General features: G+C 41.1%; 1 protein-coding gene across 5 annotated transcripts in view; it reads right to left on the bottom strand.

Annotated features, from left to right (window-relative positions):
* Positions 1-17,510, bottom strand: part of LOC102289754 (plexin-A1) — a 229,412-nt gene that overhangs the window by 21,672 nt on the left and 190,230 nt on the right. For all 5 annotated transcript variants that reach the window (XM_005918586.3, XM_005918585.3, XM_005918589.3 and 2 more), the window contains exons 13-19: positions 12,954-13,105; positions 10,038-10,161; positions 9,776-9,912; positions 6,908-7,075; positions 4,034-4,127; positions 2,774-3,010; positions 846-989 (exon numbers count right to left, since the gene is read on the bottom strand). In XM_005918586.3, the coding sequence (XP_005918648.1) occupies positions 846-989; positions 2,774-3,010; positions 4,034-4,127; positions 6,908-7,075; positions 9,776-9,912; positions 10,038-10,161; positions 12,954-13,105 (1,056 nt within the window). The remainder of the gene's footprint in view (positions 1-845; positions 990-2,773; positions 3,011-4,033; positions 4,128-6,907; positions 7,076-9,775; positions 9,913-10,037; positions 10,162-12,953; positions 13,106-17,510) is intronic.

Here is a 17,510-nt window from a genome sequence, read left to right as displayed (position 1 = left end):
CACACACACACACACACACACACACACACACACACACACACACACACACACACACACACACACACACACACACAAAGACAGTTCTTGCTGACAGAAAATGGGAATTTAAAAACCCAACAACATTTGGATAGGTTTCTTTTCCTCTTCTTTATCCTCCTTTTATTTCATCTTTAACTGGCTTAAGTCTATGAAATAGCAAATAGAGGAGGGTAAAAATAGACAGACCTATCACACCCACTAGGCATTTTTTGGTTTCTATTGAATATCAATACTATTGAAATCTGAAGGAGGATGCCAGCCAAAACCAGACTGATCAAAAGCCTCTAAGACATAAATACAGTTGCAAATGCTGCCAGCGTATAAGAGAAGGGATACGTGTGTTCATCTGCTTGCAGCTATATGAATGGGTAAAGGAAATCTAGAGTAATTGAAGAGATTTAAGTCTGATGGGTGGGGAAGAAAGAATGAGATGAATGAATAAAAAGGCAGGAAGTGGATTGACATTAAAGAAGGGTGATGAATAGGCACAGTGGAAACAGCAGAGGGAACAGGGGCTGCAGCGGAAAATAGGAGAAATGTGAAAGCCAGATGCACCAGCAATGGAATGAATTACAAAAAAAAAAAAAAAACCCTAAATGAAGCAGGTTGATGAAATAACAGGTATTTAACACAGAATCAATATAACTTAGAGAGAGATGATGTTCAGGTTTTGTAAAGCCAAATCCTTAAACCTGAATGACACAGTGATCTGCTCAGATTGTGATAAGTCAGGGGTGGAAGAGAGAGACACAGCGCGCAAACGGAAAACATTACAGAAATGTAGATAGACCTGAAGTTTCACTCACAGTGACTTTGTGTTCTCCGGTCAGATTAGGCCATTCGCAGAGCAGCTGGCTCTCAGACAGAGTGAGAATGCAGGGCGTCTCCCCGATCAGCACTGTGTAGTTCAGCTTAGCATTTCCTGGGGCTGCAGGAATTAGGTTACGACCCTGGAAACAGACACACTTATGTTACTTACACACAGTCAAGTCTATGGTGGTTGATATAAACAGAGAAACTATACAAAAGCAACATAGTTGGAGCCATGACCACGGTAAAACAAACACTTGTCTCTGATTGGCTCCGAGGTATATGTCAACAGTTCATCCACTGCCCGATGTGCAAGGTGCTGTAAAATGTAGGTAACCATAGCAACAGCACTTCTGATGCTGCCAGATAATACCTCTCAGAGAAACCAACTAAAATCATGAGTTAAACTGTCTGCAAATATGAATATTACTGTGATTTTTGTGAGGTCCCAACCTGTTTTCCTTTAATCTAACACACTAACACTCGTGGTGTTTTTTCATTGATTCAGCTGAGGGCTTACATCACAGCGAGCTGTCGAAAGACTCAAAAAAATGTGTTGGTTGCATTAAAAGTATTGAGTCCAGTAAATAAATCTCTGCTTTGCTTCTGTGCCATCTTCACCTACCCTTCCTCATGCTCTCCATGCTTTCCAAAGAGGGGGAATTAATTGCTGGAAAGTTTTGATGGACTTCTAATTTGTCTGCAATTATTTAATAGGATGCCATTTCTTTGCAGCTTATTTCTGCAGCTTTTTTTTTCTTCCTTTTTTAACCGGGAGCATGGCAAGGCAATCAGAGCATTTCATTATGGTGATATTTAAAGTTACAGAGGAGAGACTCATGAGTCTTAATTCTAAAACTCCACCCAGATTGGCTGAGAGAAAAAAGGTTTTAGTTTTCCATGAAATTGCGTGATAATTTCCTCCCTCGTTCCTGAAAGCCTTTGAAGTTCAAGGGGAGAGGTGACATGACAAAAGGCAGCATAAGTGGGAGGGGTAAATTCGCTCTGGATTCAAATGCGCGCTGCCTCTATGGCTTAGAGTAAACATGTCTATGAAGTCTCTCTTTAGAAGTTATCGTATAAAATCTGCACAGGTGGCACAGCAATGCATGGGCCCACTTTATAAACATTATTTCCCTTTGCAACTGATTTTGAAAAGCAACTTAAAAGCAACTCTTTTTTTTTTTAAAAAAATGTCTCTAAAACCCAATGGAGACAGCAGGTGGAGAAATCACATCTCTCGAAGCTGACACATGTAAAAGAACGACGTGTTGAAAGAAACGCGAGAAAAAGGCGAAAGGGAAGAGCCTATACAGAAATGTCTGGAGCAAATCACCTCAAATGCACATCAGTGTCTTATCAGCTGCACTGGAAGCTGACTGGGAGGCATCTGGTTATATTTTTTCAATATCTATTTGAGAGATTGATTTGTTAACACTGTTGACAATACTCGATATTACTAGCACACTGCTACATGTATCTGCCGTTACTGTTTTCTTGTATGTCAAGTGAATGCCAGCACTCAACTAACCTTTTATCCTCGAGTCCTGGGATATGGGCACATTAATCCCTCACCTTTAAAGGGTAACCTTTCGTAAAAAGCTTTAATACTAAATAATTACAAACTCAATTCATAACATATTTCTCCACCCATTCCAGGTAAACTATGTGAAAGAGGAGACACAGGCACAAAGAAAGTGATGCAAGAAGAGACCGATGAGGCTAAAACAAGATAGAAAACATTATTAGAATGACTCAAGAACAAAAAGAGGCATAAAGAAGACAAAGGGTTTAGTGGAAAAAAAGGGAAAAAAAGTCAAGAGTAAAGTCAAGAATAAAAAGACAAAGAATGTGATGGATGTAAAGTAAAGTCAGGCTGAACAAGGCCAAAACAGATCAATGCTAAGAGCACAAGGCAATTTACCTTGAGTATGAGTGGTGAGCTGGGCTTCAGCTCCAGCATGCCGGTGGGGCTCAGAGGTTCAAACACAGGGTCCGGGTGGTAGCTAAAAGTCTCGTTTACCACCAGCAAAGAGCGCACGTCATCCATGACAAAGCCAATCTCATCAGGACTGCTGCCCACATCCGAGAAGCCCTTGTCAGATCCAGCCACAGAGGGCGCCAGACACACCATTACGGTGTTGTTGAGGACCGTACAATTCTGGTAAGAGAACAGAGTGGGGACAGATGATGAATAAATTAGGAATGCAGGAGGAAAAAAGTAAAAGGAGAAAAGACCAAAGAAAATGAGAAGAAGTTCAGATTGAGAGGGTGATTTATTTCCTATTTAACAACCTTTCTACTTTGTTTAAGATGCCATTTTGGAATGAAATTAAAACAGGTAATTGTTTTAATCTTTGAATAAAACATATGTTAATTCAAGCGTAATCAATAATATTTACAAGAGCTAAAACACAGGTATATGGTGTGAGTGATTAAGTGTCTCAGTAATAACATAATGAGGAAGAGGCTGGTTTAATAACATCAGTGTTGTAATCAGTGTTGATATCATCTGGAAATTTGCCGCGGGGCACGACACTTAAATCAGTCACCGTAGAACAAATTAGACTGTAATGGCAGAGAATCTGGAGAGGTCAACCTGGAGCTGATAACACAATACAGCAAGAGAGACCTTTGCTGATAACGCAGCATGTCATAGCCATGCATTATGTGCCATATGACGCATACTGAAGCTGGAGGCAAGACATAAAGCACAACTGTTTTTATAGATCAATAGATGCATTAACCAAGAAAAATAAAAATGGTTGCAGAGAGGTGAGACAAGGGAACAACAATGGATATTTTTACTTTTAGCTAAGAGTGGGAGTGGGAAAAAGGTTAGCTAAGCCCCATGGTGCTAGGTGAAGAGAGGGGGATTTGCCAGAGCTACTTTATTGCTGGTTGACATTTCAAAGGTTAAACTGCTAAAAGGAAATTCAACATCAAAAACAAACAGAAAATGGGCCCTTGGCTGGTTGACCGATGGGTCAGGTGTGTGAGTCTGTGTCCCAGGAGTGTGTGTGCGCGCGTTATCACCTTTTTTTCATGGATAAGGAGAGGGAGCCAGCATCAAGACAGTGTGAATGAGAGACCTGCAGTCTACATGGGCTTTAGTCCACCTTACTTGTCCAATCAATGCATTTATAATGTGAAATAAAGTGTTTACAGGTGTCCAAGCACTCACATTTTCCGACTTGGCAGCTCCGTACTTGGCTCTCATTTTCGGCTCCTTGATGGTGGCCAGATTAGTTCCAGTAATGGTCAACTTGGTTCCTCCACTAAAAAAAAAAAAGAAAAGAAAGATGAACATAAAGTTAATCAAGACAAAAGGAGAAAACAAACAACCAATAAAAATATAATACATTCTCTGTGGGAGCAAAGAGTGCCCTCCAGTTGGTGATTCGCCATTTGCCACATAGTCACTCCTGCTGTAGTCTTTCACTCACTTAATCATGGAGGCTGACTTTAAGGAAATGATTTCTCTGATGTTCAAAGTGTGTTTAAACAGCTACACAGGCTGCAGTAAAGAACAGATAACTTTGTAGCATTACGCATGAGAACCTGAAGCTTCTGGCCTCCCAATACCAGCCTGAGACCCAGGGGACGTTATCAGAGTGTACCGAAACTGCAAAGCGGTATGAGATATACATGGCAAAGCAACAGTGTCAGTGATCTGACATTTTCTGTAACCTTTACACCTGTGACCTATTCAGATCTATGTGACGCTGAATAGTAGAGACATAGCTAATACGGGTGTGGGGCCTATTCCCCTACAATGCCTTCTCGTCAGCCTCTGCTGGCCTGCGATGCTGAACTTTATCTGATGTGAGGTGTTCTGACAGGAGCTAAATAAGTTAGCATACAACTAGCATAGAAAGCTGGAGTAGAGAAGCAAAACACAGCTATTGTGTGTACACCAAGACACACACATAAAAATATAAATCATATACTCAATCATATTTCACACATTTTGCAAAAGGCTAGGACTCAAAAAAAAGAAGTGCCACAGCACTGTCTAAGTGAAACAGTTGAACAGGAAGCAAGTGCAGGTATGGAGGTGAGGGCAGTCTCGGGGCCTGAAGTAACACTATCCCTCAGAGGGTGATGGGGCTTGAGGAGCTAGGAGGACGAGAAAACTGCCTGAGGCGAGAAAGTTTACCGCTTTTCAGAGACTTAAAGGTACTAAATGAGGCTGAACAGTGTCTGCTGTAAAAAGTGGGCAAAGTTATTTTTATGTTTTACAGTTAGTTTCACGTGTTGATGGAAGAACAGAAAATTCTGTTGTCGAGGTATAAGGCAACGCAAAAAAGTCCGTCTGCGGTAAGACTATTTCTATGAGGATCATCATTTCCATAGATATAGTGCAAACTACATGATGTACTGTGTACACTGTCCTACTCCTGTAGTGTCCTGCAACTGCTACAAAGCCATGTATGTGTGCGGTTAATCCAAGAAACTCCTCCTGAAAGAGTGAGAACAAAAAACTCTGTAGTCAAATTTGTGAGAATGAGCACTCTTTGCAAGAGCTCCAGGAAGAGGGTCACCAAAGGGGACACAGCGACAGCATAGCTTGATAAATTGGAAAAAAAGAAAAAAGAAAAACACAAATGGCCCAGAGAAGCATGCGACTCCTACTCTGGGAGCACTGACTGAAACACCAAACACAAGCCGATTGTTAAGGTTATTTAGCCCCAAGGCTGACGACAGTGCCTTCTCCTATCCTCAACCTTTCATTCATTCCACTCCAAATTAGACTCCTTTTCCACTCACACCTGTTTCACATGATGAAAGATTTAGAAGTAAGAAGTGGAGTAAGAGCTGATACTTCAAAATAAATATCTGAGATATAAGATAATTTACTATGCCTTATCCTGAAAAGCTTTTTATGTGAACTGTCTGCACAAAGTACAGTTACTTTTGAAAAACAACTTAATACTGACAAATCTGAACGAAAGGCGAACATTATTTAACTTGCTGAGCATCTTGGAGCAACTGTGTTTAGATTATGACATGCAATGTTTATTGGTTTTTCATTCAGGATTTACTTTTGAACATGTTTTCAGAGCTGTAAATGAACTTTTATTTAGTCATTTTAAGTAAAAGCAGCAGGAAAACACCTACCAAAACTCACACATGTGACAAAATAATTGGAACCACTACAGTACGTTTGAAGTAAATGAGAGAGTCAACAGTGTGAGTGTGTTTTAGTGTGTTTGCTGGCTTCATTTCTCAGCTGAGAAGTATGGGAGTTTCTAGGTCATGCTAGTAAGCCCATTAGCATGTGGACGCTTTTTTCCCCCCTCTCTCTCCACAACACAGCTTGTGTTTGAAGAGGAAATCTTCCTGTGGCTATGTAGACTCATTTCAGTAAGTCAAGTAATATTTACAGATACATCTCTGCTGCAGCTCATCAACTAGCAGCACTGCATCAGGAGTCTCCTTGACTGCTGTTCCTGCTCTCAAAGATTTGCTTTAGAAACATAAAGATAAACTGAATAAATAATATGTTTAGAAAAGTAAAACAAGTGTGACAACGGTGAGGGAATACGCTCTCCACAAAGTTCACATTTCAGAGTAGTTGAAAAAAAGCCAATAATTTGCTCTAGTCATCACCGGTGATTAATAATGTATTCATGCGTTTGTATTTGTTTTGTTCTGTAGCTCTAGGTTCATCAAGCAGAATTGTAGATAAAACACTGTATTGATATAAATTATAGATAAGGAAATCATCACATGATATGCTGATGCATTATACAGTGAATGTTTGATAGTTCGCCATATGAACGAGTGAGCAAAACATTAAAAATACAGTAACTCATGACAATACACCTCCATTTTCTAACAAGTGCTCTAAAATATTCAGTGTTTATCACCTTCAGGGTTGGAAGACACTATGTAAACAATGAGAATTAATTGATAACTCAAATATAAGACTGCATTGTCTTTGCTCTTCTATACAACACAGGAAAACAAAAACAAAAAGACAAACATGAATCCAAAATGTTCAACTATGTTGTCCTGGAAGCAGCACAGGGAAAAGCTCTGATTGGTTCCTTACCTGGCGATACTCCAGTCAGGCTCGATCTTCAGGATAGTAGGATCTTCTGTGTAGCTGAACTTGACCTCTGGGTTTCTCAGCTCAGCAGCATTTATGTCCACCATGACAGGTGTCTGGCCCGTGGCCTGGCCTGCTGGGGTTACACATACTATCTCCTTGGCGCTCCGCCTGAAAGTGAGGGAGATATAAGAGAAGACAAGAGAAAAGGAAGTCACATGCTAAGGTGTGTCTCATAGTGATTGAGTTAAGGATTAATACTAATAGTTCCTGGAAACAATGAGTTTTTAGGCACCCCAAACAGAAAAACACAATTACACAGGAAGGAAACTCTTGTTCATCCTTTTAATTACTTGTAACACAGACACGGCGGTGACTGTCATACATCCACAAGGCCAACATCTTTCAGTCTGTCCAGCCCTGGTTTCGTCAGCCTGAATCATACACTGTTGTACTTCAAAGCCCTCACACTCTCCCTCTCTCTGTCTGTCTCTCCTTCCCTCCTTTGCTTTCTCTGGCTAACAGATCTGAAGTGGCAGATCAGGCTGGTTGTCTCTCTGTGTGATGTAACTCCCTCCCTTGCAGACAGCCAGCCAGCTGTGACCTGCTGTGAAACTTTGCGCTGCTGCCAGAAACTTTGTGCTCCACTCCACTGGCTCATTCCACTTTCCCCTCCCCATCGAGGGAAGACACTGCTGGAAGAGAAGCGGTGGGGATGGCAACCTATGTGGGCATACCTGTGTACGTGCACAGTGTGTTGATCAAGTGTACTGTGTAGAGGGTTTGTGAATTTCCATATAAATGCTGTTCACAGGCAGAAGATTAACACTTACTCGGGGTGTAAGTATGCTTTTTGTGTCAGTCGACGTCTGCCAACGCCCTACAAAGCACTCAAAGAATGTGCAAAAGGATGCGCGTATGAGTGGTGCAGACACGGAGGCAGGTGGGACAGTATGAAATTCTGAACATGAGAAGAGCAAGCTGATCTGTACACAGATCCTCCCCCACTATCCGCTGTGGAAATAAAATCCACATAAAACAGAAGATGGAGAAGATGAAAGAACAAAAATCCATTTTTGCGTCTTTACTGGGATTTCGGGTGGGGTTTGGCAACTGAACAAGAACGGACATATTGGGAGTCTTTGTCCCAGGAGGAAATTTTATTTTATTTCCTTTTACAGGGTCCTCAGAGGGAAATGCTGCTGAAGAGGGGATGAAGACAGACGGGAAAAACTGAAGGACAAATGGAAAAAAGAAAAAGAAAAAAAAAGGTTTTTCACATTCCACTAGTGCTGTGTTTCCATGGAAACAGTTTTCACAACGCTGTCACTGTCAAGAGTGCCAGTGGTGCCGCGTACGTATTTTTGACAAGGTTGCGGCCACACAAAAGAAGCCAGAAGGGGACATAGAAAGGAAAAAGGAAAGAAAAGGGGTTGCACAGGGAGATAAGAGGATGAGTGACTCGGGGTAAATAGGTTTTGATTAAAGCAGAGGCCCCACTGAATACAAAGACACATTAAAGAGATAGACTCAACCAGTTCATTACTTTGGCCATAAAGGTTATTGCTGCTCAGTGAATGAAAGGCCAAGACTATTATGTTCACCTTTCTCGGGATGTGCTACAGAGCTTTAAATTGGCCTCTACTTTTGCTTTTGATATGATATAAAAAGAACTTGATGGGTCCAAGCTTATTAGTTTAACCTGTCACTTGTTGCCTAAGAGAACGGAACCACTACAATAAAAAAACACCACTCTAAAGCAAAGAAACAAGAAAAGTGGAAACAAGGAGTATTCCTATACCACTTCCTATCTGACAAACATAACCTCCATAAGGAAGCTTCCATCAGATAAACCTTTTCAGTATATATGTGATTGTTTTAGGGAACTAACAATCTTTTCTGTGATGTTTTCTTGTGCCATCTGCCAGACACCATACATGATTGGATTTAGTTCAGAGCCCAGTTTTTTGTGAGTCTGCCAGCAAGAGACTCAAAGAAACAATGGAGTTCTTGGCTAGGGGAATTAGAGTCATATCAAATTGGATCAATGTCTCCTCTCCTTGAAATCCAAACACAACCTCTTGCAGACTGAGTGACAAGTGAAGATAGCAGAGAAAGATCATTCCAAAAACTAAAAAGGTGGGAGAAAAATTACATATTTCAAACATCGGTTCAAAGCAGCAAAATGTAAGTTACCAATTACCAGCAACACCATATCATTCCTTTTAAATTATAGTCATATCTTTGAGAAAATGTGGGCCATGCACTTAAGCCATCCACAGCAGAAGTGAACAACGATATCGGCTTCACTGGGAAAGGCTACACTGTCATCCTGCTGGGAATTACAGCACTGCAGGTCATCCTGTTACTCGCTGCTTTTGCTAGTCCTGCACAAATCGAAGGCACTGACCAGGGAAGAATGTCATACATTAAAAACAGGGAATAACTACAATTACTAAACGCAGCAAACGGTGGGAAAATTTGGCAAAAAACAGTAGCAGATGTAGGCAAAATATTCTGCATTACATGGCTATTATTTGTCTAAAGAGCAGAAATAAAACAGCTACACTTTAACCCAGTAAATCAGTAGTAAATCTGCAAACATTTGTTACAACATCTTGAAACGGTAAGGCCAAATGGTTCCTCTTCACTGTTTGGAGAGCTTTAATCAACATGGTCCCCTGCCTCCACAGCAGCACAACACAAGTTTAAACTGTCATTTTCTTAGAAAAATCAGCCTCTATAAAAACCTTACATAAACAAGAGTTCTGTGACTTTGTTGTAAACTGCCCCCCCAAAAAATCTTCAGGTTGAAACACTTGAACTAAAAGAATATACTGTAGATACTCCAAGCACTCTGGATTAACTCACCTCTCGAAACGGCAGGGGTGAAGTCCAATCTTCACAGACACAGCGCTGCCCGCGTTGAGATGACTGCCATCAATAGTGATCCTTGTTCCTCCAGATAGCGGCCCGGTGGAAGGATGGACTCGTGAAAAATATGGGGACTAAAGAGGGACACAGACAGAGGCCGAGCAAGTTAAGCGTCACTTATCGACTGGACTGTAGCTGGCAAATACATGTGTTACAATCATCCAAAAACACAGTTGTAATATACATCAACAACATTTACCACAAAAGTGAAGGCCTTGCTTGAGACTGTTTTGTAGTCGGGGTGACTACAGTCTCTGACACACACTTCCACCTGAGCCTCCTGCACTCTGTAACCTGTTGCATCATTTAGCCGACACACAATCCTGAAAACAAGAGGAAAAAAAGTTTATCACTATGTAAACGAGTGAATGTTTTCAGTTTCAGTGTTTGCTTAATAGTGTGACAACTTGGTCAAAAAAAAGGGACAGAAAAAAATGAGGAATACTTCTTTTCTGCTCTGTCTAATCAGAAAAGCATTCAGATATTTATGAGTGAAGTGTTTCATTAGTTTCCATCTTATTCATAAAAAATAACAAAAACAGACTAAATGTTCTATTAGAGATAATGTGAACTGCTACGAAACTAAAGGCTTTTCTGTGTGTGTTCATGCATTAGCGTGTATTGTAGAACCATAAGCTGCGCACTTGGCCTTGGGCGCTGGCTAGCCAAATGAAAATCCACAGGAGAAATGATTGAACATGGAGAGGAATGATGGTGTAGCCCACAGGGAGAACACACACACACACACACACACACACACACACACACTCATTTCATGTTTCACCCACTGGAGACATAGTTGAATGTTAATTAGCTAGAGCGCACGAATGAGACAGAGAGAAAGCACGAGAGCGCAAAGGAAGGAGGGAGTCAGAGAAGAAAGGAGAAAGAAAGAAGTAAGAAGGAGAGAGGGATAAAGGGAAAGAGCTTGATTAATTGAACAAGCTCATATCCTACACATCACCTCAGCTTCCCCTCCCTGCGATGAGTTATTAAGTCTCCTGCTTCCATCCACCCTGCAGGTGGCCATGGCAACTGCATCGCGGCCGCAACAATGAATTTCACATTGCAATGCTGTGCGTTTCCATTGTTTTTACTTTCCCTTTCATTTATTCGCTGTCCTCCTGCTATGACAGAGGCCATGATTAAAATGCTGGACAAATCTCAGTTAGGAATGCAGCTCCGCTTGCATCATTATTGCCCAGATGACAGGTGGCTACACTGAGCTGGTATTACGTGGTTAGAAAGTACATTAGCTAAGATGACAACAACATAAATTATGCCTCACTCAATCAAATAACTTTGGTGGAATGTAGAATGTTAAAAAATTAAACATATGTCAAATTGTCACATAGTAACTACTAATAAGGCAATAAAAAGAGGGAGCTTAGGTTCTGTTTTTCTTCACTGCTGGCAATGATTTACTTTTCTCAAAGTGAAGTTAAACCATGTAGTGAATATTTGATGACTTAGGTGGGAAAAGGCCACACTTCCTTGCAATCCAATTCTTTCCAATCATAGAAACTGATGTAGAAGAGGTGGCAGAAGCAGAAAGCCAGAGTGAGAACAAGGTGTCTACGTTTTGCCCAACAGTCATTGCACATCCTCTTGTCTTTTGCAGCTGACCTTTGACCTGTGCCGTCTATGCTGTGACCCCGTCTTGTTTTCTGTGCTATGGCTCTGATGGGGTCACAGGAATGACGAGTGCAAACGGGACACTAATGGCACCGTATGGCTAACATCACTTTTAATTAGCATGACAGCCTAACTGCTAACCGCGCCCTCCTCTTCCTGCGGGTGCTATGGCAACAGGCCAAAAGCAGCATTATTGAGCTGGCCGGGTTAAACGTCACCATCTTGACGTTTGGATGTGATCACTTGGAGAAAATGAACATGTTTGGAAAAAAAAAAAGTTAGGCTACAGCACGGCCTCGTGATAGAAGTGAATGTAAAACTGCTCCGCTCTGTCTGAACAAAACAACACACGAGTTTATAAATTATAAATCAAGACTGACATGTCACTACGCTACTCTAAACCCACTAGTGAGTGTGGAACAGCATTCTGTTTTCCTGACTGTCAAACCATCAAAGTCACATTTCTTCTGGTTTCTTCTTAGCGAGGGTGGCAGAAAGAAAACCAAGTCTGCTGGGACTGTGCTGCAAAACTCAGCAAATGGGGCATTTTTGTACAATGACAGCAACATGGTTGGAAATAGAATATTGAGGACGCCTCCAACTGTGACGAGCTTCACCAATTCTTTCCTCATCAGAAAATGTATCTTGTCTGCTTAGATGAATACAACATAAAAGAGAAAGTGGGACTCATCTTGTAATTTCATTGCCCCAGTATTTGGAGGAGCTATAATGGGGCACTGCCAGTGTGCCAGTGCCCCAGATTTCTTCTTATTCTGAATGTAATTTAATTAATGATTCACATGATATCGTTTACACGTGAAATAAAGAACATTTTTTCAAAGAGGCACCCTGTTAACGATTAAAACAAACTGAACATGACTGTTATACATTACTCTGAGTTCTACCCAGGATATACAACTGCAGTTATTAAATGGGAGTTAAATTACATCTGTGCAATCTGCTGTACTTCACCATTTCCCAGAAAACAGTAAACATAACTTAATTAGAGTGTTCACATGACAACCTTTCATGAAGAATAGCTTTCAGTAGATGTATATTGCACACTTTTGATAATATTAAATCCACTTATATCTAAAAATGGGTCAAATTAATCCTAATGAGGCGAGTTATATGAGGTATTTCAATGCTGCTTGACCTGACCTGAGCATTAGTTGAGTTGAACAGGTTTTATTCAAGTTGCTGTCAGAGTTACTCGGACTGAACATGTACAGAAAGTAGCAGCACCATGCACAGCTTGAGGCTATTTGTGAGGAATTGGTTTTGTCTGTTAGTGGAAAACAGCATTTAACCTTTGAAGGTTTTATGAAACAAAGGTCTGAGAGAGTCACAGCACTGTGCTTAGCACTCAGTGTCACAACAATAGGGGACAAGACAAAAAAGAAAGCAATGAGTTTTAGAAAGAGTGAGGTTTAAAATCAGTGGGTGTAACAGGGTGAAGAAAGAGACAATGCCAACGTACTGCTCAGCGCTAATGTATTCGTCCTCCTGAGGGTTGCACGCCACTTTGCCGATACGGACTCCATTCTGGATGTCTTTGAACTGTAGACCCAGGTTCTCACCAGTGATGGTCAGCATGGTTCCTCCCTGTCTGGGCCCAGTCTCAGGATACAACTGGGTGGTAGACCAAAGAAAGGAGGACATAAGTGAAGCAGAACAACACATGTGGCGTATATTGTGTTTAAGCATGAATGGCAGTTTACTTAGGTCATTATGGTCATGTTTCATTCTGCATGAATTACATTCTTGCTACCTCATTAAGCACGATGAAAAATGACCTTGAATCCATTAACTCCACCTCAATTCAGTCAAACATTCACAACTTCCCAACTCGCACACTTAACCTGGACCTACCCATCAAACCCTTACTTACGTCCCTCTTTTAATGTTGTGAAGATTTATAGGCTGAATACAATTGGAACACATAGTGACCCCTGGTTTCTGCTTTTTTTTCCCTAGAGGTCTGTGACAGGTGTACGGAGGTGCTAATGGCTACCCGAGGCTAGCCTAGTCGCTAATCATGGCTCTATTCATTCAGCCCCAATGCAGACAACGGTAATCAGTCTTTACTAGTATAATTAGGGCTAAAGCTAATTGGATTAGAACACGGCGGGGCAGTGGGGTCATTTGTTGCAACAGGGAGGGGGGTTATTGGGGGAGACATTAGTGGTTGGATGTCATTGAGTGGGGGTGTAAGTTGCCACACACAAAAAAATGTATAAAAAAAAAGAAAAAAAGATTGATTATGAATCCTGCTTTTTTTTTTAACACAGAAATCTTCTGCTTGGTGTAGAAAAAAGTTGCTGTGTGGCACACAAAGCTCTACAAAGACACGGACAAACATGTCAACATTGAAACAAAGGGGTAAAACAGTGACCAGTCTCCCATATGTTTTATTTGATTGGACGGTTCAACGGTCACCAACAACTAGAATATGGGCCACTCCACTTGTAAGTGTTTAGTGGCGCTGGAAGCCTGGTGAAACACTGACTTAAAACGGTTAATATTTGTGCCATCCAACAAATTACTGAAAACCGTGTGCCGCTATGTCAACTCACTCAATTTGACCTCCATATCACTCTTTGTTCCTTCAAAGGTCAGCACTGTCACGAAGATTCATTAACAATTTGATTCATTTGTCAAGCTTCGCTAAAGCTGAACCTTACGCTGTGCAAATTTACTTTTTCTCTATGAAGAAATCCTTTAATGACAGTGATTCTAGTGAAATTAATTGATTGTGGTCAAAACCTTTGCCATCTTTAAAAGTGGTGCGACTAGTCCTTTGCTTTAATAAATTTACACATTTAATCTTGTGGCGGAGGTGTGGTCCCTGGCGCAGCTGCAGGGGAGGAGTGGTGCATTGAACTCAAGGGGGCGGTACCGGGAGGCAGGTGAGCCACAGGTGGTGGCGATTGTGTGATGACAGTGTCTTCTTTCTGTTTGTCTATATGTGACGGCAGAGTCGAGCGGGAGAGAGAGCTGGATCGGAACGAACTGCTACCTGTGCAGAACTGTCAAATAAATACAGCTCTTAAGAAACATTGTGTGTATCGCATACTTCACAAATCTATTTTTTTTAAAAAGGATGGGAATACACCAAGTGCTGGAAAAGGTGACAGCAGGGATAATGTATTCAAATATTCAGGTTTGTAAAAGAAATAATTTAATAGTTTAGGAAATACTATCAGCAGCCAGTAAGCTTAGCACAGCATAAAGAACAAAGGTGGTGGGGGAAAAAGCCAGCTCAGATATCTAAATCATTACAAAATCCAGCTATCAGCACCAAAAGTCACTAATTAACATATTATGGCTTGTTTGTGTAAAACAGAAATATTATAACATGGCAATAGGTAGAGCCATTGCAGCTGCCACATCTTGTATTCAGTCTTTGTACCAAGCTAAGCAGCAGTCGTAGCTTCATTTTTACCACTCAGACATAATGACAGTATCAATCTTACTGACACCATGCCAACAATGAAAATATGTTCTGCAATATTCAGCTTCTTTAAAGCTTATCTACAGTCTTACAGATTAATTAGATTAACCTCTCAACCCACTCAAATATTTCCCCACCTGGCGCTACAATGATACCCAGTCTAACACTATGGAAAAGGTGGCAGGTTAGTAAAAGCCACAGGTGTTTAGAAAACCACTAATACAAACACACAATGGGAACAAAGCCCAGTGTCATGCAAGCCAGAAATGAAATGCTGCACATATTAATTAATGGCTATTTATCAGCTGGCACTCCATCTTGAACTTGTGTCTTTTATTTCAGTCTCAGTCTCCGTCTTTGACAGTGTGCCCAAATGTATAGATTTTAGCTGGAGACAAAAGAATGACTGGCATGCAGCAGTGCTCAGTCACAATCTTTAGATATGGTAATCAACCTCTCTTTCTCTATAAGCACTGGCTTATCAAGCACATAGACGCACAAAGACACAGAGTGAGACGCATACACACATGCACGTTGTTCCATCCACAACCAAACAACACAAACAAAGCGCCCTTTTTGATAAAAGCCACCAGCCTAAACGCTCGCTCTATTCTCCTCTCACCATCATAACGCTCTACACTCATTCATACTCGCTTTTTTCTCTTTGTGGCTGACTTGTCCCGATGTATTTGAGGCTTTATGTCAGGCCTATTGTGGCTGGCTAAGAAGCAGTGCACAGATAGCATCTGCAAATTAGAAGAGGAGGAGGGGGAAGGGGGAAACGGGCAAGGGACACGGGGGGAGATGATATGAACATGGTGTAAGGCTTCCAGAGTTTATCTGTGATATGAAAGGCTTTCAAAAACAAAAACTCACAAGCAATCTGATAGAGGCAATGACGTGAAAGAAGAGAGGGATCAAATAAGTCTTTAAACGTTCAATGTTTCCATGTGACTGAGTCAAACAATATTAGCTCTAAAGATGTGTAGCCTTATAGAACAGGAACAAATCTGTGTCAGAAGTCAGAATCACATCGGGGCCAATTATATCCCTCTGGCTGAACTCTGATCATTAAACAAGTACACGAGCTTAATTAGGACATCATCGTGGCTGACATCCAGTTACAATCCTCCCCTTTATGAATGAGGACGGTAAGTATTTACCCAACAGTGGGTAAATACTCCTATTTTTTGTAACAGTGGGGGCTTACTTTTTAGCTCCAAAATACAATCAGCAAATCACAGAAGCATGGTCAATCAACACCCGTAAACAGAACAATATCTATCTCTATATGGATAATAAGGAGGTTGCAAGCAAGAGAGTAACGAAGATAGAAGGTAAGGGAACAATGAGACCAAAGGATGAGATTCAAAATAAGGGAAAGGAAAATGAAAAATACTGAATAGTTAATAGATAGAGGAAATAGTCGGTGGAAGGGATGGAAATTTAAAAAAAGTGTTGCCAGAAAACCATAAAGGATGAGAAAAACAAACGTGACTAGCTACAAAAAAGAGATGGGACATAAAGAAAACCGGCAAAGGCAAAAACCACTAAAGCAGTACATGAGGGAGAAATGATTGGCCATCAGATCCATTTATGCACTTTAATACATATACAACATCAAGAAACACTCACATATAAACACATGGAGCTTACCACGTGCTAAAACCCTAAAAATGCAACCCTCCCACACACACAGACTGGAATGGCCTGCGTTGTTTTAATTGGTTTCTAAGGGCTAGCTGTGATGCTCTTCCTGTCCCCTAGGAGATGGCAGGCAGGAGATGATGGATAATGGAGGGCCAGGCAGCATCCAGGGCCAGTACCAGGACACTGCTGTGCTACACTGGGACACAGTGGCATAGAGAGTATGTGTGTGTGTCCCTATCCATGTGGCTTTGAATGCCATTTTGAGAATATAATACAGACTACCTAAATTGTAGCTTACTTTATTTTCATTTGGAGGCTTCTGAGAATGTGTGGGCACCATTGTGAGTCTTGCTGGCTTGTGTGAGTGTTAGCGCAGGCTCAAAGACACACACGCAGGGAGTATTTGCTTGCTTGCTTGGAAGGAAGTACTAATTAATCTTTGTGCACAATGTCAGTGCACAAAAACGCAGCACAATAAAAATAGCACTTCATCAGCTTAACAGCCAAATTCTTACAATGTCTAAAATCATCATTTAGTACCTAAAACATTAATTGCTGAATTTGGAGAGAAGTACTAGGTGCCAAAGCTGTTAGTGGCACAGTGGCCACACCGCACACTACTGAAAAATATCAAATGGACAATAGCCCACTCAGAAATAACACTAAATAAGTTAAACACTTGCTGCTCTGACAGCTCTTACTGTGTGTACGTTGTGCACACATGTGTCTCCAGTGGTGTTTCCTCCCCAGCTGAACACACATTCCTTGGTCCAAATGAAATTAGTGGTTAATCCACCAGCTATTGGCCACACAGCAGTTAGCATGCTGCATAAATGAACAAAGCCGGCTGAATCAGGCAAAAAGAAAAAAAAGATGAAACAGGGAAAAGGGGATTTGACCAAATGGTTGGTAAGAAGTGGAATAATATTCAAT

This window comes from Haplochromis burtoni, unplaced genomic scaffold (genome assembly GCF_018398535.1).
Source record: "Haplochromis burtoni strain Fernald_Lab_line unplaced genomic scaffold, NCSU_Asbu1 Contig_32, whole genome shotgun sequence".
Classification (NCBI taxonomy): Eukaryota; Metazoa; Chordata; class Actinopteri; order Cichliformes; family Cichlidae; genus Haplochromis; species Haplochromis burtoni.
The sequence above is the reverse complement of the archived record's forward strand: the minus strand, read 5'-3'. Positions and strand labels throughout refer to the sequence as shown.